General features: G+C 40.8%; 1 protein-coding gene across 1 annotated transcript in view; it reads right to left on the bottom strand.

The window, feature by feature from the left end:
* EIF2AK3 (eukaryotic translation initiation factor 2 alpha kinase 3) overlaps positions 1–21,231 on the bottom strand; it is a 66,403-nt gene that overhangs the window by 32,054 nt on the left and 13,118 nt on the right. Inside the window, exons 2-3 of the mRNA XM_065891220.1 lie at positions 19,199–19,328; positions 407–601 (exon numbers count right to left, since the gene is read on the bottom strand). Coding sequence (XP_065747292.1) covers positions 407–601; positions 19,199–19,328 — 325 coding nt within the window. The remainder of the gene's footprint in view (positions 1–406; positions 602–19,198; positions 19,329–21,231) is intronic.

Genomic DNA, 21,231 nt, shown 5'->3' with positions numbered 1-21,231 from the left:
AAACTAGAGAAATAAGTAGTAGCAATTATTCTTATCATCAGGATTATTATTATTCTTTGGAGGGTTCCTCATCTATCCAAATGAAAACTGTAAAATGTAACCATCAGAAATATTGTGATGATTTCAAAATAAGGCGTGAAGAAGGCACCTGACGTAGAGTAGACCACCGTTATCCATTCTCTTCCCCCTGCTATTCCTGGCTCTGCTGTTCATTCTGTTATCTTGGATAAATTTAGTTTCTCTTAATAATATTCCCCCTTTCTACTCACAGTTCTTTTATCAAAAGAAATGATATCCTCAGGGGAAAATTATTACAAAGCTCAACCAGTAATAGTATAGTTTAAGAAATTATCTCTTCTATTCCTATTTATTTTGATTTCTCCCCAAACTGAACATTTTTACTCACCTTTCCGCTATATGCACTGAGTCCATATGTAGTGAGAGACTTTCCTCCAACCAAGACAACATCATCTCCAAATTTATAAGAAGATTCAAGAAGCGATTCAACTGTAAACGGAACTGTTTCCATGCTCTCACGGTCCCGGTCCCACTGGAAGAGGTCTCCATCCAGGGAAGGAATGATCATCTTATTCCCAAATACCTAAAATAAAAAGCTAACTTTTAAAAGGATTTTATGAATGGATAAAAAAGATGTGGGTCATGTAAACAACAGAATACTACTCAGCCATAAAAAGAATGAAATACTGCCATACTAGAGATTATCATACTAAGCAAAGTAAGACAGAAAGAGAAAGACAAATATCATATAATATCGCTTATATGTGGAATCGAAAACACAACACAAATGAACTTATCTACGAAACAGAAACAGACTCACAGACATAGAGAATAGACTTGTGGTTGCCAAGGGGGAGAGTGGGTGGGGAGGAATGTTTTTGGGAGCTTGGAATTAGCAAATGCAAACTAGTATATATAGGATGGATAAACAACAAGGTCCCACTGTATAACACAGGGAACTATATTCAATACCCTGTGATAAACCACAGTGGAAGAGAATATGAAAAAGAATATATATATGTATAACTGAATCACTTGGCTGTATAGTAGAAATTAACATAACATTGTAAATCAACTACACTTCAATAAAATAAATCTTAAAAAATAAATTAATAAAAGGATCTGAACTGTAAGAGTAGGAACTAAAAGCCGTAGTCTCTCACCGGAGGTACTCAGGCCTCCTGAGCAGCATACAAAACGGCACAGTTCATCCACCAAAAGCAACTTAAAAGAACCACCCATCTCTCCTGGGACCCACAGGTACACTCCAGTCTGGTTTTCCTCAAACTCTGTTTGCCACGAGCCAAGCGTGTTCCATAACAATAAGGGAATTACTGAGGAGAGTTCTGTGACCAAGTGAGTTCAAGAAGAGGTTACTGGGCTTCCCTGGTGGCGCAGTGGTTGAGAGTCCGCCTGCCGATGCAGGGGACACGGGTTCGTGCCCCGGTCCGGGAGGATCCCACATGCCGCGGAGCAGCTGGGCCCGTGAGCCATGGCCAATGAGCCTGCACGTCCGGAGCCTGTGCTCCGCAATGGGAGAGGCCACAATAGTGAGAGGCCCGTGTACCAAAAAAAAAAAAAAAGAAGAGGTTACTGTGGGAGTTCTTATAGTGATTACTATGTTAACGTATAATATGATTTTCTAGTAAAGGGATAGTTTATGCAGCACTTTCCAAGTCTATTTTGTCCAGGCCAATTACCATCATAGGTTCAGATCCAAGGAACACAGGTTGATTTACGCAGCATCCCATTCTTTCTTTTATTCACTTTCTCAGATCTGCTATGAGCTAGAAGCCTGGTAACCAAGCTTACTGATTTAATGCTCTTAGCTGTCCTTCCTTCGTCTATCAGTGTTAACTGAGGAACTACTACATGCTAGGGACTATTCCGTTGCTTAGGATACACCAGGGAGCAAAACAAATTAAAAAAAACAAAACATTGCCATTGTGGAGCTCAAACTCTGGTATCGGGAGATAAACAACGTAATAAATAATTACAGAGTATGTTAGGTGTTAAATGCCATAGTGAAAAAACTAGAACAAGGTAAAGGGGGAACGGATAAATGTGTGCATGGGAGGGGACAGGACTTGTCAGTAATGGTTAAGTTCAGGGTAGGTCCCATTGAGAAAGTAATATTTGAGCAAAATCTAAACATAAGCGTTAACCCTGCTGATACCTGCGGAACAGCCTTTGCAAAGGCCTTAAGGGGGAAGTGCACTGTGAGGAGGAAAGGGAACAGGTTGTAGAGGCAAGGATGGAGGTGGGGAGAGAAGCAGAAGGCCGGAGATGATAATGGTGGTGCTGGTGGTGGGCTACAGTGCAGCTGTTGCCTGCGGTTAGATTTGGGATATAACTGGAAGGTAAAGCCAACAGGATTTCATGGTGGATTCCCTGTACGGAATGAGCGGAAGAAAAGCGCTCAGGATGACTCTAAAGATTTTGGCCAAGAAAATCTTGTTTCTTGAGAAAGAGTTAAATTAGTACATGACTTTGTGACACTGGCCTTCTGGCATTTCAAAATAGACACAACTTGGGAATTCCCTAGTGATTCAGTGGTTAGGGCTCGGCACTGTCACTGCGGTGGCCCGGGTTCAATCCCTGGTCGAGGAACTAAGATCCCGCAAGCCGCACAGCGCACCAAAAACACACAAAAAAACAAAACAGACACAACTTGACTTATTTCAGCTAATGACACGATTATTTCCCTGATCGTCAAGGCTCAAAAATCTGGAAAAAGAGACTATGAAAGAAGCATGAGTTTAAAAACCAGAAAACCTCCAGACAAATGTCGATTTGCTTTTTTAAACAAAATTTCTCTATGGACTTCTTTGCTCCTTAAGCAGCAGAATTCCTTTCTTTAAAGGGATACTTACGGGGATATTTTAAAGAGATCCTTTTCAGTCACAAAGTGTTCTCCGTTGATGCTCAGCTAATATATCCCCCCCCACCCACCCCAGCTGTGCCCCACACCCCTGGGGTTCTAGAAGACAGGTTGAAAAACACGACTCTAATCCACTTCTTTCCTTCATTTTGTAGTTCAAATCCTCTATCTCCTGCCTGAACTATTATAACAGCCTCTTTACAGCTCTTAACTGGAAATTCCCTCAATCTAATCTCTGCATATCTTCTAGATTAATCCCTGAATCAAAGTTAAGCTTGTTATGACACTATTCAAAAATCCTCGACAGCTCTCCATTATCTTCTTACTAAAGACCCCAATTCCTAACTCTGACATACATTCAAAGTCCTCTAAATGTGACCTCAAACAACCTTTTCCTTGCTGTCTTTCACTTTTCCCCACGTGGGTGGAAATCAGGTGCCATTACTTAAGCAGGATGTTTAATGTTTTTACTGTTATTGTTCAGTTACGTCATTGTCAATGTCATTTCTTCTCCCTGGAACATCCTCCTGTACCAACCCTGCCCACTGAAACCCTATCTGGCCTTCAAGCTAGCATCACTTATGTTTTTGCTGTGAAATCCAAGAAAATTGTAGCAGCGTAAGTTCGCTGACAAAAGCCTTAATACTGCACTTTTTGCTGTAACTGTAAACTGAGACATCATTACAGTCTCAAAAATTGTTTATTGTACCTCTAACAAATATTTATCAGGTATACTAACATGTATACATTTATGCTTATTCAGTGGCTGTAAAAGTAATGCACTCAAACCTAGTGCCCAGATTTTGTTATCTAATTCCATTCCCCACCGAAAGAACAAAGGCTCCTGAGAGAAACGGCTGCCTCCAGGGCTGGGGCAGGGCAGGTACAAGATGAGCCTTTAACATCTTATTAGTCTAAAAAGTAAAGATATGCACAAAAAAAGACGGAAACATGTCACTGACCACATCTGGAATTTAAGCACCAGAATGATTAAGTACTGAATTATAAAACATTGGAAAAAAATAAGGAATTTATGCATCCGCACTGATAACAAATAGATAAAATAAACAACATATGGGGGAGAGGAGAGGGCTTTTACTGCAATGAAATGCCAAATGTCTACTGGTAAATATGAAGGGAGGATTGGAGTTGGAAAAATTAGCATCTTGCAGACATCATAGTAAAGACTGCAACAGGCAAAAATCAGCCATGGTGTTAAATCTAGGTGAAAATTTGGATGAGGAGCAGGATATTTGCACTGTCTTAAAGTATCTTCCCACAGGGCTTCCCTGGTGGCGCAGTGGTTGAGAGTCCGCCTGCCGATGCAGGGGACGCGGGTTCGTGCCCCGGTCCGGGAAGATCCCACATGCCGCGGAGCGGCTGGGCCCGTGAGCCATGGCCGCTGAGCCTGCGCATCCGGAGCCTGTGCTCCGCAACGGGAGAGGCCACAACACTGAGAGGCCCGCGTACAGCAAAAGAAAAACAAAACAGAAACAGTCATTATATAGTGGAGAATTCAGACAATACCTTGACTGGATGATCAAATGAGTGACAGACATGATACCCTGAGAAAGGATGCAACACCAGCCATGCAGCGTTCTGTGCCAAGCATACACAGCCTGGATCTAATCACCAGGAAACATCAGACAAGCACAAAATGAGGAAAGTTCTATTTTTTTTAAATATCAGTAAAAGATAAGAGAGATTATATTCTTCAAAAATGTCAATGTCCCTATATACACTACCAAATGTAAAATAGATAGCTAGTGGGAAGCAGCCACATAGCACAGGGATATCAGCTTGGTGCTTTGTGACGATCTAGAGGGGTGGGACAGGGAGGGTGGGAGGGAGGCTCAAGAGGGAGGGGATATGGGGATATATATATACACATATAGCTGATTCACTTTGTTATACAGCAGAAACTAACACAGCATTGTAAAGCAATTATACTCCAATAAAGATGTTAAAAAAAATGTCAACGTCATACAAGATAAAGTCTGTGGGGAAAAAAATCCAGATTAAAAGAGGTTAATGTAACAAGTAAATGTATTACCTGACCCTAGACTAGATGCTGTACTGGGAGTGGAGAACGCTATAAAAGACGTTATTCAGGTCAACTGATGAAACTGGAATATGGACGGTAAAGTGTCCATATAAATTTATGAAGTTGATAACTGTACTGTGATTATGTAAGAGAATAGAGAAATTTCCTATTTCTATTAGGAAATGCACACTGAAGCATTTAGGAGTAAAGGGCTACAATGGATATTTATCTTTAGATGTTTCAAGAAAAAAAGAGTATGTGTGGGGGATGTGGAGATAAGAGAGAGAGAGACACAACTCAAATGATAAAGCAAACACGTTCTTAGCAGATAAATCCGGGTATATAAGGGTTGGGTTTTTTTCATACCAAAAAGAGTGCAACTTTTTGTAGTGTGAAATTATTTCCAAATAAGAGGTTAAAAAGAAAAGAAAGACACTCAAGAGCCTTGAAGGGGCTCTGTAACTAAACTCGGAAGGCTAGACCATTAAACTGAAGGCTCATCATAATTCTGGATATTTAAAGATCTCCAACTACTACTCTTATTAAAAAAACATTTGATTTTTAGTAAGCTCTCAAATGACATCAGTATGTATGTATACCATACATACATATGTATACCACCTCATATTATCTTAGAATTTTAACATTACTATTTTATTCTTTGCTTTCTTATATTTCTTGATAACAACAAATAAAAGATTATATTTTCAAAAATTAAAACTTTTTATTTTTATCTTCTGTAGAATGTCCAACTTGAGGCTGTCAATAAGAACAGATTTAGGTCATAGTTTATATACCCGACAGTAACAGTATTGTAGTATTTAGCCAATGTGATCTCTCATTTTAAGTTACATATCAGTTAGAAAATCAAGTGTTTACTGTTCTCTACCTCCCATATTATGTTAGGTATTCTCTATTCCATTTACTAGAACAATAAATTCAAATTGTGATAAAATTAAAAAGTAGGTATTGTCTGGTAATGTCAACAGTACTACGGGTTGAGTACAAATAGGGAGAGCAGGTGTGCGTCACTACAAGAAAGAGGAAGAGGGGTTAGTGGGTCTCTAGTAAACAAATAACATTTATTTTTACTTGTTTCCTTTTCCATTAAACAACTTCTTTTCTCCTAAAGAAGTAGCAGGTCCTTAGGGAACACAATGGCTTCTAAGTGCAACCGCCCCCAATCCCCCCAACAAAAAAACAAACCAGAAAATCCATCAAACAAATAGGAGCTAAAATTCATCATTGCTTCCAAATGTAAAAGAAAGCAAACTTATTTGCAATTAAAAATATGGCTTAAACAACCTAGAAGATTTCACGTGATTGACCATGTTGAGAAAAACTGCCTTATTTTAAAAGAAGAGTGCAAAACCCAAAACAAAAAAGCATTATGATTCAATACTCAATCATGTCATATTCCTGGACTGTGATTTTAAAGTTCACTTTTAAATAGCTGCTCTTCACTAATTGGCTGCTCATGACTCATACCCACGGCTGCTAACCTCTGCACCAATCGCTGTGAAGTCTTTCAGGCTGCATCTGTGAAAGCAGATGGTGTGTTTTCCTTGAGAGCCACAAGAAGAGATATATGCCTGCAGTTCAGGTAGAGAGATGACATCACCCCTCAGAAGAGCATTACCTCACCCTCCCAGCATAGGAATGAGTCACCCGGAGAGTCAACTGCAAATCTCTTGGTATAAAAAAATGTAGGTTATGGTGATGCATTTTCCCATTCCACTGATTTGCCTCTGGAAGCTGCTATTTGTTCTGATTCGCTGCTCTGCATCTCAAACTAATTATGTGACTTGCTTCCCACTTCAGTCATTTTTAAAAATACAAATGCCTGTTATTTGGGGTTTTTCCCTCTATTTGTTTTTCCCTGTTAATAATTTCAAAATAAAAGGTTTGTCAAATCAGCTGGCAAACTCGGTACCTAAGATCCAATCAAGGTCTTTAACCACGCAATCACAAAGCAGTTTAGCAAAGTAATTCAATTACCGTTTCTGAACAATCTCTAACTGGCATAATGAATACCAGTGGCACATGTAATCAAGGACTCTATTTGAAATCAGAATGTGAGATAAGAACTCTATTTTCAAGTGGCAGAAGGAACTTCAACTGAGAAAATAAAGGAAGTACTACTACTAAAATGAATATAACCAGCAATAAAAACAAAAATTCTTCTAATATGCAAAAATATATTTTCATTCAGTTCTTCCTTCTTTTTCTATGCAACTACCTCCCCACCCACCCATCTGCAACCTCCCACCATCAACACATACACTTTTGGGGGTATATTCAACTTTATTGTAACTTAATATGAAAGTTTTGAAACATAAAATGTAAAGAGATGAATATAATAAACCCCCATGTATCTTGTCACCCAGTTTCAACAATCATCGACATTTTGCTACTCTCCACCCATCCACTACATATATTTGTTAATGAGAGTATTTTAAAGGCAATCACAGGCATCATGTCATTTCACCTATACATACTTCAGTATTCATTGCTGAGAAGCAACTACCATGCCAATGTTACATCTAACAGAAATAAGAGTAATTCCTTAAAATGATCTAATATTCAAATTTCCCTGATATTGCAAGACATACTATAGAATTGGTTTGCTTCAACAAGGAACTTCAACTCCACATATTATATTTGATTCTTTTTTTCCCCCTATAAGGGCCCCTTTCACTCCTTTTTCCGTGCATTGATTTACTTGAGAAACCAGATTATTCACCCTACAGAATGTCCCACAGTTTGGATTTTGCATGTCACTTAACTTGTTCCTTTATTCCCTGTATTTTCTAAAAAAGTGTAATTAGGACTGGAGCTCTGATCTGATGCAGGTTTGATTTTTTTGGACAAGACTACTTCACAGGTGGTGCTATATACTTCCTATTATAACAGAGGTCAGCAAACGACAGCTCTCGGGCCAAATCTGACCCAGTGCGTGTTTCTGTAAGCAAAGTTTTATTGGAACACAGGCACGCTCATTCATTTCTGTATCGTCTATGACTGCTTTCCCACTACAACTACAGAGACCATATGGCCCGCAAAGCCCAAGATATTTACTATCTAGCCCTTTACAGAAAAAGTTTGCCAACCCCTGAGTTGTCGTGTTTGTTACTATTAATCAGTGGATTTAAGGGAGTCAGCCTGACCCCTCCAAAGTGTCCCACCAACTTTTCACCATTTTAGTATCAATTGATGATCTACTACTTCAGTAAAATAATAAAATAATGACTTCTAATTCTATCATTCTTTCCACATTTATTAGCTAGAATTTTTCTAGGAAGAAGAACTTTCCTCATTCGGCTGTGGAAGCTGGATTTGTATACACTAGCATTTTCTCAAGTAGTGACTCAAATGAAACACTTTCAAATCCACAAAGTTGTATCCAGTGTGTACCCTAACCAAGAAAGAGGGAAAACGATCACACTGGCCCTGACGGTTACAAAAGCCAAGTCCCAAATACGAGCTCAGCAGCAGTAAGAGTTAAAAGGGAGGAAGGGGGAAGAAACAGTGAAAAAGCACGTGGAGAGATGCAGATTCATGAGACAGAGATAAGGAAAAATGGAGATAGACTATCTGGGAAAAGGATGGAAAAAACCCAACTACTCTAGGATATTCATGAAAGGGACACCCTTTCTCCCTCCTACCTCAGGAACTCCAAGCACCCCTGGTATAATACAACAAATGATGCTTCCAATGATGAGCTCAGGGCTTAGTTAAAAGATGAAAGTCACCAAGATTGGGAAGATGTAAAATACATGAAAAACATTTCATTGAAAGTGTTAAATTGTTGACTTTTTTTTGATACCCGGAAATCCCCTTTGCCCAGAACAATTATTTTCCTTGCCACGCTAGCTGTTTTGGAAACCGAGGTAGGGCGAGGCAACAGCAGGCACCCAACGTATGAAATGGAAACATGTCCACGGGGAGGTGGCTGCGGCTCATCCAGCCCCATCCTTGGGTCCCTGACTCCACCAGCCACTCACTAATGTGACCTTGGACAAAAACTAACACTCTACTCTTTTACAAAATGCCTCAAATTAACTTACTGCACTGGATCCTCAAAAGCACTCTCCACAGCTTTTTGAAAAGGTATGTCTTCTGATCCCTAAACTACCAATGACTGTTTCTACCACTCTGGGGATCCATAGGCCTCCTGCTTTTCTCACTCCTTCCCCTGTCCCCCTCAATTCTTCCAGAGTCAAAACAGAAAGGGTTTTTAACATTTTCTTTTGCTGTAAGACTTTCAATGAGACTTTGATGAATCACAGGGTTCTCTTAATGAGGCATCTGCATTGTTAATTATCTATATTTAGAAAATATTTATAAAGAATTCACACCAACTAACCATTGGGGAAATGTGGAAGAAAGCAGGAAAATCCCTAAAATCCTACTAAAGCCAATCTCTCCTGGAAACCCTTTCTTCTCTCTGACTCATCACTCTCTACCTGAATTTTAAAATGTTAGGGAGGGACGTCCCTGGTGGTGCAGTGGTCAAGAATCCGCCTGCCAATGCAGGAGACCTGGGTTCAAGCCCTGATCTGGGAAGATCCCACATGCTGCGGAGCAACTAAGCCCGTGCGCCACAACTACTGAAGCCCGCGCGCCTAGAGCCCGTGCTCTGCAACAAGAGAAGCCACCGCAATGAGAAGCCCGCGCACCACAACGAAGAGTAGCCCCGCTCGCCACAACTAGAGAAAGCCCGCGCGGCAACCAAGAACCAACGCAGCCATAAATAAATAAATAGACAGATAAATATCCTTTAAAAAAATTTTTTTAAATGTTAGGGATTCTGAAAATTTGGTTGGAGGTCATCTTCTCACCCTACTCTCCTTCCAGGTGATTGCTCCTCTCAGCTCCCAGGACACGAACACTTCTAAATTTTCTCTTCAGCCCAGACTTTTCCTCTGAGGGCACCAGACCCACGTATGCACAGGCTTTCTTAACATCTCTGTTAAGGTCACTCAAGGTCAAGGTCACTCGGCACTCACCACATCTAAACAAATTTATTTTCTCCCTCTCTACACCTGTTCCTTTTCTTTTTTCTTTTTTTTAAAGGGGCCGGGGAGCAGTCTCGGAGGACACTTTTATTTTTATTTACTTATATTTTTTTAGCCGCACCAGCGGCTTGTGGGATCTTAGTTGCCTGACCAGGGATTGAAGCCGGGGCCCTCGGCAGTGAAAGCATGGAGTCCTAACCACTGGACTGCCAGAGAATTCCCCCACCTGTTCTTAATTTACTACTAATTTCTCCTTTGGTCTTTTCATTTCATAAAGACGTCCCTCCTTAAACTTCTCTTCAATCCATCACTTCACTCCCCTCACTTCCCCGGTCACCTTATCATCCCCATCTGTACCAGACCTGGTCTCTTAACTAGTCTCCCCACTTCTGCTCTTCTTCCTCTTCCAGTCCATTCTCTACGGTCAGCAGAGACTGACTATATAAGTGGTCAGTAGTCAGCAGACTACAGGAGAGATTGATTCTAGAAGGATTTTAGGGGTTCACCTGCTTTCTCCCAGATTGATCATTCCTGCTGCAAGGCCTTGATGCCAGCTGTTTCCTCTCCCAGAGCAGTCCTTCCCAGCCTCTCTACCCATTTCTTGCAGCTCTTTCTCCTCAGAGGATCTCAGTCGTAAACATAATTTCTTCTGAGAAGCTTTCTCTGACTTCTCTGACTTCCCAGCTGGGAGGTCAGGTATCCTTGCTAAGTCTCTCTTAGTTCCACCTGTCCTTGTGACAGTTACCGCAACTCAATTATGATACTGACATTATAATCATTTCATATCCGGCTCCACAGAGTGTCATGTAAATTCCATGATGGCAAGGATCTCATCTGTCTTGGGCATTGCTGTACCCCAGCGCACAGCCCTGCAGGATTCCCTGTCCCCTTAAACACCAGTTCAGTTTTGGATGTGGTAAGTTCAAGTACCTTTGAGTCTCTCACGAGGGTTAAGAAGCAGTTAAGTGCTCGCAATGTGCTGAGCGCCATGCTAGAGTCTGCTCTCTGTATGAGGTCTTTGAGTGATTATTCCTGATAAAGCACATTAAGAATTATAATGATTAGAGCAGAAAATGCAAACACATTGGTAAGTATTGAGGCATTTCAAAAGGCATGAAATATCGGAAAGGGGGCAAGAAATAAGCACAAGGATCTAGGGTTGAGTCTCCGTTTTACTACATCTGACAAACCTCTGAACCATTTTGAGCCCCAATTTTCTCATCTGGAAGATGGGGGTTAATAAGAGTATTTTATAAGGCCATGTTAAGGAATAAATAAGAATGGATTTGATGTCACTTTGCAAACTATAAAGTGCTAGTCAAGCAATACTTGTCAAGTAGATGTAATGATCCAGGGCTGCTATTTTGAACCTCTAAGGTAATTCGTGTGTGAGTGCATATATACATATACTTGTTAAAGAAAAAAGTTAAAAACGAAAATACAAACTCTTAATCTGACTATCTATAGATTCATCATAAGCCTTCTTTTATTCTCAATAAGGAAACTTCAGAAATGACTGTGGTTCATTAACACTGAATTTCACACATTGCAAAAAAGCTTTTAGAATTCAAATAGTCACTCCAAGAGTAAATTCAAGAGAGAGCAGAAAGCTTCATTATGCCATGTCAGTAACAGTTGGCCCTTGAATGTGCGTTTGCACTGCATGAATCCACTTACAAGTGAATTTTTGTCACTAAGTACATACTCCAGTACTCCACGATCCACGGTTGAATTTGCGAACATGGAACCGTGGATACAGAGGCCCACGGAGAAGTTATGTAGGATCTTCCACTGCATGAAGGGTTGGCGCCCCATCCCCAAAGTTGTACAAGAGCCAACTGTATCTCTTTCCCAATCCTGAATTCACAACACCCATCTAAAAACAAAGTCTTAAAACTATATAAAGATGAGTTTGATATAAGAATTAAATACATCAAACTGTGACCAGTCTTTGACTCACCAGAAATCTCTATCAGCCCTAAAATTCTCCTTTGAATATAGAAGTTCTGAAGGTTCATAAAGTACTTTATTGGCCAAAAAGATAAACAATATTAAAGAGAAGTTAACAGGCATATTTTTATGTATTTTAGTTCTTCAAAAATGTTGCGCTATATATCGAACACAAAATAGTAACTCTTAAAGTAAAATGAGCAACTGACCAGACCACTAGTTGACAAAATTGACTATTTGTGACTTTATGAGAGAAAAAAAAAGATGTTCCAACATTGTTGTGTTGAGGAAACAATTTTTTAAACATTTCCCTAGATTTCAAGGAAAACATTGAAATTACCATGATGGGGAAAGTAAAGGAAGCTTATCTGCTGAAAGTAAAGTGTTCCCAGGAATCATACCTCAAAGACTAAGGAGGAGGCATCATGGTTTACAACTAGTTACGTGATCTAAACGTGAGGGATTATGAGATCTTTCAGTAGATCTGGATATTAGTCGAAGAAGGCATCCCATGTGACATGCTTAAAAGGAAATGTAGGTTAAAAAAAAAAAAAGAAAGAAAATGCAGAAGAAAAAAGAAATCCTGAAGTGAGCTGGTATTTATGATCATCAAAGATTGTGAATTATTGACCAAGAGCAGTGAGATACCAAGTAGATAGTTATTATTTCATTCTTTCTTTCCTTAACCTATAGTCAACCTACAAAACAAAATACCTCCGGGAAAACAACCAGGTTAATTTTTGAAGTATACTTTTTGCATTCACGGTGAAAAATACAGATTTAAGTACCTATCTTTGCCTTCACTTAGATTACTATTCATTCATAAAGGAGATAAATAATGTGCACAAGAAGTCAATTTCCTACAAAACAGAGTCAAATCAATGTCTCACCTGGCAACATGTGTGCTGGAATAAATCGATTTAGTTCACAGCACTGTTTTCAGCCATGCTAAGGGATTAATAAAACAAAATTAAATCAAAAAACTGTTTCATTTCTATAATTAAAAGAAAAGCAATTAACCTAAGCAATTATTTAAATATTGGCTTGCTCCGTGATTGACAGTGACTTTTCCAAATAAACCACCATCTTAGATGGTGCTCATCTAAGGCTCAAATTGTGCTAGTTTATGTACAGATGAAAGACTGCCAAATGACCAGACATCTTTCAGTATAGACTATCTTTAAAACAGATTACAGACCCTTTTTGAATAAAGCAATACTCAAAACGGTCTACTAATGGACCCTTGGTGAGCAAATCAAGTAGCCATTAAAAATGTACTCTTTTCAAAAGATCCCCCCCCAACCTATGAAGGCCCTTCTTCATGACTGCAGTCTGACTCTACAGTGCGCAGGCAGGAAAGCTTCAGCGTCATAGCTGTCTGTTTCTGCACCTGTCTGAAACAGAAAGGCGGTGTGTCCCTTGGGGAGAAACATGCCTAAAATAAAATAAAACAAAACCCCAAACTCTAACTATAGACTTATAAGAGAGTTGTTTGTTCTTTTTAAGAGGAAAAAAAAAAAAAAGGACATTTTAACAGAAAACTGAAGCAAAAAACAAATATGGTATCTCTAAATAAGGAAAAGGTAAAGGTATTCTCTAAGGACAGACTAGTTATACATACACAATTATAATATGCATTCTAAATACAGATAAGGAAGAAGGTCTTTGTATTTATAAATGTGTTCCAAAACACAGAGAAGCAGACAGTTCAAGGATATTATGTCTACTTAGATTTGGTGAACTGTGATCCAAATGCCACCCAGAGGGCTTCCCTGGTGGTGCAGTGGTTGAGAGTCCGCCTGCCGATGCAGGGGACGCGGGTTCGTGCCCCGGTCCGGGGAGATCCCACATGCCGCGGAGCGGCTGGGCCCGTGAGCCATGGCCGCTGGGCCTGCGCGTCCGGAGCCTGTGCTCCACAACGGGAGAGGCCACGACAGTGAGAGGCCCGCGTACCGCAAAAACAAAACAAACAAACAAACAAACAAATGCCACCCAGAGACCCCAAAGAAAAACTATGCTAATATGTCACAAAACAGAATTTTAAGACAATCAATGAGGAACCACTGCCAAATCTTCTTAGTGCTTTTTCAAGGCTGAATCTGCATATAAATTAACAGTGGAAAGCAAATCAGATTTTACCTCAGGTGGTCCTTCTGAAAATTAAAAACAAAATTCTTAGCTATGATCAAAAGTATTAGATGTAGAACCTAGGGGCACATGTTAAAGGTAACAGAGTAAACCTTAGGTTCATCATTTATTCTAACACACACACACACACACACACACACACACACACACACACACAGAGTTTTAGCTTGGTTTGTTCAGTATTCTTTTGAGGAAGCTTATAAATACCTAGTCAAGAGGAAAGAGCGGCAAGTCAGATCTGTGTCCCATGGCAACCTTCCTGCAGCATGCAATGCATAATGGAACTGTCAATCTCTCTTATCCTTTGGGAACTTATTTTTTCCTTAACATAATCAAAACATGACTAAAGCAAAATAATAAACTATTTTATATGCTTTTTGATCAGAAAAGGTTAAGGACATCATGAAAGCAGGCTGACAGGCAATGAGATATGTACCTAACGGTAATGGATTTGTGCCATTTTTAAAAGAATCCTTAAATGTAGTAAAAGGGGAAGTTAAAAAATTCCTCTAGATAATTTATATGGGTGTTTCATGTGTTTGATGGTACCTGAGTCCTGAAGTTAGGACAATCTTTAGAAATTTAGTCCCTGGTGGTCCAGTGATTAAAACTCTGCACTTCCGCTGTAGGGGGCGTGGGTTCGATCCCTGGTCAAGGAACTAAGATCCCACATGCTGCACAGCACAGCCAAAAAGTTTTAAAAAACAAGAAGAAGAAATTTAGCCCAATCCATAATTTTACAGAGAAGGAAATTAAAGCTCTACTGAAATAATTAGCCGGGTCACAGAGCCAGTTAACAGCAGCATCAATACTAGAACTGAAGCCTCTGAATCCCAGTGCCTCCTCCACACCACACGGCCTACAAAGTTCCTGTGATGCTTTTACTTTACTATTCTAGCAAAAGTACATGTGATCCATAACCAATTCCTCTATCATTAATAACTTAAAAATTATTATCCAGTCTATCAAATCCTTTAGCCTTCAGCTTCTCATTAGATAAGTCACTTGAAGGATCAACGCACAGAGAATACATCTTCCCTGGCCTTCTGAGTTTAATTGGTTTCATCTTTGTACCACTCTTGATGAAAGGGTGGAGAAACTGACATTCTAATAGAGGAGTCTCCAAACGGAGCCTCCAATTGTCACCTGGGTGGTTCCTGCTACATCTCCCCACCAGTTCCTGCCTGCTGTACCCAGCTCTCCTCTGCACACTACCTATCCTAGCAAACGCTGAGCTTCAGACAGAGAAAATTAACTATTTCTCCCAGAAAGTTAGGGACCATCATAAAATTGTCTATCAGATGCATTTAGAAGGGTACTGCATCCAATCTGGGGCATTTCAGATAGCAGTTTCTGTTCCTCTTTTGGTGGTGTTTTGTCCAGCTTCTGAACATAACTTCTAGATACTGAGCGATACACACCTTGCTGAATAACAGGTGACCCAAGCTCGAAACACAGTCCTCTCTCCTTGCTAATGTTTATAACCTTACGAATACTCTCATAATGGTGATATTTCTATTATATACTAGATCAGTCGTTCTCAAAATGTGGTCTGTGGATTCTGTTTGAGGTGCAGAGGGCTAAATGGTTTTCATAAGAAGGTGCTATTTGCCTTTCCCTGGGGTGCTATTTGCTTTGATGGTATAAAAGCGACGGTGACTAAAGCATGAATAAGGTACCAAACTCATAGTCCTGGCATCTTCACTGTCACACACTCGCAGCAAAAAAAAAAGAAAAAAGTTTCACTCGAGAATGTTCTGATGAAACAATAAAAGTTAATTTCATTAAACTGTGACCTGAGTACATATATTTTTACTATTCTGCCCGACTAACCAGGAGGTGTACATTAAGGACTTCTGCCACAAACTGAAGTATGTTTTGAGGAAAAGCACCTGTGTGACTGAGTTTTGAGCTGAAACTAGTGGCACTGCTCACAAAGCTCCATTGGCACTTGAAAAACTGAGAGAAAAGCAACAGTGATGAGCCTTGGGTATTTGGCAGACGTTTTCTCAAAAATAAAGTGAACCTCTCACTTCAAGGAAAACAACTGACTGTGTTAATGATAAAATCCAAGTTTTCAAGCGAAAATTAGAATTTTGGAATAGCTGTATCTACCCATATGAGCTTGACAGCTTCCCAGTTCTGGAAGACTTTTCTGATGAGATCAGTGGTGACAGTAAAAAATGTGAGTTTACAAAATATTCTATAAGGAAATATGTCAACATTTGGAAGATCTGTGTAACTCAGTGAATCAATATTTTCCAAATGATGTTAGAAAATCATGCAGGAGTAAAAGGCAAGACAGACCAATGGATGTTACTGGTACAGAGTACAACGGTTCAATGATATGGTTTCAGATTCCGCGGTGCAACTCACCTTTCAGAAACTTCCACTTGTTCTCGTGTAGAACCAAAAAAGAATGATCACAATCAACTGAAAAGGCTACTAAAATACTCCCTTTCTCCCCCTACATACGGATTTTATTCTTCATACAGTTCAACCGAAACAACAATGCAACATATCGAATGTGAACAGCCTGAGTTGTAAAGGGGAGGAACATACAAGATGTAGAAAGAGCTCCAGAGCAGGTGGAGTGGAGTACAGTCAGGCAAGCCTGGTTTAATCCCAGCTCTACCACGTAGTCGGTCTGTGACTTAAAGCAAATAACTTCTCTGAGCTTCATATTCCTCTTCTGTAAAATGACACCAGCATATCAACCTCAGGAGGATGGCTGTGAGGATTACACGGTGTGTAAAGTACATTGTGTGTATATTACAGCTCTGGGAACAATGCTGTCATTAGCATATCTACACAGTAAACACACAGTCTCAAGAAATGGTCCCAAGAACTTAGGGCAGTAGTGACCTAGTAAAATTTTTTGTGTGTAAAGTAGGAAATTAAAACCTAGATAATGCAAAGAGGTCTCAGAATTCTTTCCCTGAAATGGAAAGTGGGCAGTGAGCTTTGCATTTATTGTGTAAAGGTGACACAAACTTTTAAAATATGCTCGCAATTCAACATTTCAAAGCATTCTACCCAAAGGATCAAGGGTTGGGGGTGAGTGGGAAGAAGGATACTTAAAACAAGAGAGCCCTAACAAACCACAGAAAACGGTAAGGACTAGGGATGGTGAGAATATTCAACTGTAGTTTAAAAAGCAGCTAATATAACTGCTATTGTAAGAAAATCTTCAAGCTCGACTAGCTGCTTATAATTTAAACACGCTCAATGGCACTCAGGTTATTACGACTATTTGTCATATCATGCAGTTTATGTTTTTGTGAGTGTGCATACTTTAGTTTATAGAAACACACATGCTTTGCACCACTACAACACACGATAATGTTACCTCAGATGTAAACAGCTTACAATCTTCTGATTTTGCTCATCACCTTTCATGTCTAGTTTGAAAATAAAGCAAAATGTGCATACCCAAGCATAACCTCAGGAGGACACAAATAAATGAATATTCAGGTCTGAGTAGTAATTCATTTGACTAGGACATCCAATTCAAACTTTTTAAGGCAATTTACAATCAAAGTGTTATTTATATTAATAATTCACAAGTTCACAATTCTCAACAGATGTTTCCGGTATACTGTCCGGTAAGCAACAGGCACTCTGAAAGTCTAGTCAAAGCTTAGCACACAGCGAGTGTGGAGGCTAGGCAGTGCCACCGCCCTAAGTACCTGCCCGGGTGCCCTAGAAAGGAATCCAGGCTGGATTTTCCAGAGAGCAGCAGGGTCACTGGGAGCAGTTTTCCCATCAGAAAATTCCATCATCACTAATCAGGTCATTCTCAAGCCCCTCATGTTAGGTTTTGTCTTTTCCAAACTTGATACCAGCTAAGAAGCTTTTTGAAAGGGAAAGATTGATGATGAAAGGGGGAAAAAAAGAGTACCCTAGTGAGTAGCCCATAGGGACAAGGTAGAAGGCTGAGGGTATTCTGGAAAACAGGTGACTGCTTCCACGTCAGCAGTCGTAACTCTTAAGAGGGACTTATTTTAAATGATTTAAACAAGAGGGTAAAGCTCCAGAAAAGGAGAGAGATTTAATCTATTAGAGTCTAGACAAAAGGTCAGGTTGGGGGCTGTGTTTAAATGAGGGGAGTCTAGACTTCCCTCATTTAAACACAGCCCCGGGCTTCCCTGGTGGCGCAGTGGTTAAGAATCCGCCTGCCGATGCAGGGGACACGGGTTCGAGCCCTGGTCCGGGAAGATCCCACAGGCAGCAGAGCAGCTAAGCCCGTGCGCCACAACTACTGAGCCTGGGCTCTGGAGCCCGCGTGCCTAGAGCCCGTGCTCCACAACAAAGAGAGGCCACTGCAGTGAGAAGCCTGTGCACCGCAGCGAAGAGTGGTCCCCGCTCGCTGCAACTAGAGAAAGCCTGTGCGCAGCAACGGAGACCCAACGCAGCCAAAAATAAATAAATTAATTAATTAAAAATAAATAAATAAACACAGCCCCCCAACCTGCCCCTCATCAAGGTGGGCAGTGTCCTTACTTTGCTCATGGTGACACTAAAGCTCTGAGGGGCTGAGTCACCTGCCCAAGTTTTGGAGTCATACGTCACAGTAGTTTTGGAAGCAAGGTCTCTCTTTTTGCAAATAATCCATTTTGTCTCAAATTACACGCCAAGGAAACTTCAGATGAATTATGTCTACAATTAGGATGTACAACTGAGGGAAAATGTAGTGAATAATTTATGGGATTTTGCAGCATGCATTCCTAACTATTAAAACACAGTTATTTATATTTGTTTTATGATGTCTAGGGACCCTGTGACGATGATGATAATAGGAAGACGAAGAAATTATGATCATGTTAGAGCTCAGATAATGAGATTTACTGATAGAGCAGATAGTATCCTCAATTACTCATTTACATAATTAACTCATTCCATGCCCAAAACAATCCTAAGAAGTAGGTGACGTTACCCACCTCATTTTACAGGAGGGAAACTGAGGAATAGAAAAGCTAAGTAAATGCCCCAAGGGGACATAGCTTGTCAGAGACAGACATGCCCTACACTTAGGCAATCGGACCCTGAGCCACAGCTCTCTGAGCAAATACCTGTTATAAATAATAATTGATGATTTGAACTAAGTTTTCCGGTCAACATATAACAGAAAATTCTCACCTCCGGTTTGCTAAGGCTGGATGACACCAAGGAACCGGATCCCACGTCCAAATCCCACTGCTTTTGACCATGGTTCTCAGGATCCAAGGCAGCAATTCGGCCATCTAAAGTGCTGATAATCACTAAGGATCTGTAAATTAAAAAAATAATAGGACAGAGTTGAAAAGATATCGAAGACATACACTCAAAAGGAACCAGCCTCTCCCCAGGCCTCTATCTGTAAGGGGGAGGGAGCACCTCTTCACGACACTTGCAGCCTTTCCGCCATTCTCTGTCTTGAGCCCTCCAAGACAACTGCTGCACTATGCCCTTTATGGGTTTGTTCCACTTATGAAAAGCCCCAGCCTCCGAGGTCACCCCTCCTTCCCACACTCTAATCCCCCACATGGAATTCGACATGCCCTGCTCTGTCCTCTTCCATTTCCCCACCTCCTAAAGCCTTCGCCCTGAAACAGCGTCCCCTGAATGTTCACTTACCTCCTTGCTCTGACAGAAACCTGGCTCTCCCTGAGCACACTGCTTCAGAAGCTATGAGAATTTTCTTCTCCATAACCCTTACCAGGCCCAGTGATGGTGTAGGCACACTCCTTGCGCCTCGCTACCATTTCTGAACTATTTACTTTCTCTTCTCTCTAAAAATCCTCAGGTTCAGGTCATTCCATCCATTACTCCTCCTAATAATTGTCTACTGACCCTTGGGTCACTAGCCCCATCCCTTGAGGATTCTGGCTCCTGGTTCACTGTCACTATTAACATGTTCTGTGGGTTTTCATTATCTGTCTACCTCGCCTCAGTCGCTAAGCCCTCGTCATTACCAATCACAACTTCCCTGTCCCACTGAAATTTCAAGCATTCCAACCCCAGTCACCAACCCCTCTTTTCCAGCTCACCTCCTCTACTTCCTTGACTCCATAAAACCTCTGACCCCACCAGAACCCTATCAGCCATTGATCCTACCACTGTTCCCCTGAACTTGACTACCATTATGCCTTCACTTCTTTCTTATCCAGTTTAAATTCCATAGTCCTTCTTTTTTTTTTTTTTACTTTTTGGCTACACCGTGCAGCATGTGGGATCTTAGTTCCCCGACCAGGGATCGAACTCGTGCCCCCTGCAGGGGAAACCCGGAGTGTTAACCACTGGACCACCAGGGAAGTTCCCATAGTCCTTCATTTTAAGCACTTCCTTGCTCACGCCCTCGACTCCCTAACCGCTCTCTTACATCTCACACTGAACTAGCAGAACTCCAACCCTGGTTCAATGAAACTTTCTGCCTTCGCTCAATCTTGCATATGTGCGGTTGAAGAAAAATATAACCATGCTGACTGGTGTCACTCTACTCATGACCATCAACATCTAAAGGGCTCGAATGATGCTCCACAATCAACACGTTTCCCTAGTCTATCCACTCTCCCACTGTCCCAGGTTAACTATTTCATTTTGCCTTTGCCCTCAAACTTCCTACCCTAGCTCTTCCAAGCTCGTGCATCTCAGGGACTATGCTTCCTAGATAGGTGTTTACTAAGGAAAACAGAAATAATCAAAAGAGATCCCACCATCCCATCTCTCCATGTAACAGCACCTGGACCCATGAAATCTACCTCCCCTCCTCTCACTGCAGGTGAATTGTCCAGGACTCCATCCACTACCAACACTCCCCTTAGGCAATAGGTATCTCCCTGTGCATACCTAAGGACTCACTCCTCAAAAACCTCTCCTCTTGCTCTCCCATCAATTATTCCCCCTCCACCACAGCATTCCTCTCAGCCTTCAAACCTGCCATTATATCCTCCAACTTAAAAACCAAACCAGATTAAATACAATGATCCATTCTCCCCGCTCCAGCTTCCAATCCATTTCTCGGTCCCCTTTGGAACAAAACTCCTTGAAAGAGTTGTTATGTAGTCTGGGTCTCCAAATCCTCTCCCACTTTCTGTGCTGAACTATTTCTAGTCAAGTTCTTCCCTCCACCCCTTCACCGACAGGCTCCTGTGATACTCACCACTGACCTTCACACTGACAAATCCCATTCA

This window comes from Phocoena phocoena, chromosome 14 (assembly GCF_963924675.1).
Source record: "Phocoena phocoena chromosome 14, mPhoPho1.1, whole genome shotgun sequence".
Taxonomy (NCBI): Eukaryota; Metazoa; Chordata; class Mammalia; order Artiodactyla; family Phocoenidae; genus Phocoena; species Phocoena phocoena.
The sequence above is the reverse complement of the archived record's forward strand: the minus strand, read 5'-3'. Positions and strand labels throughout refer to the sequence as shown.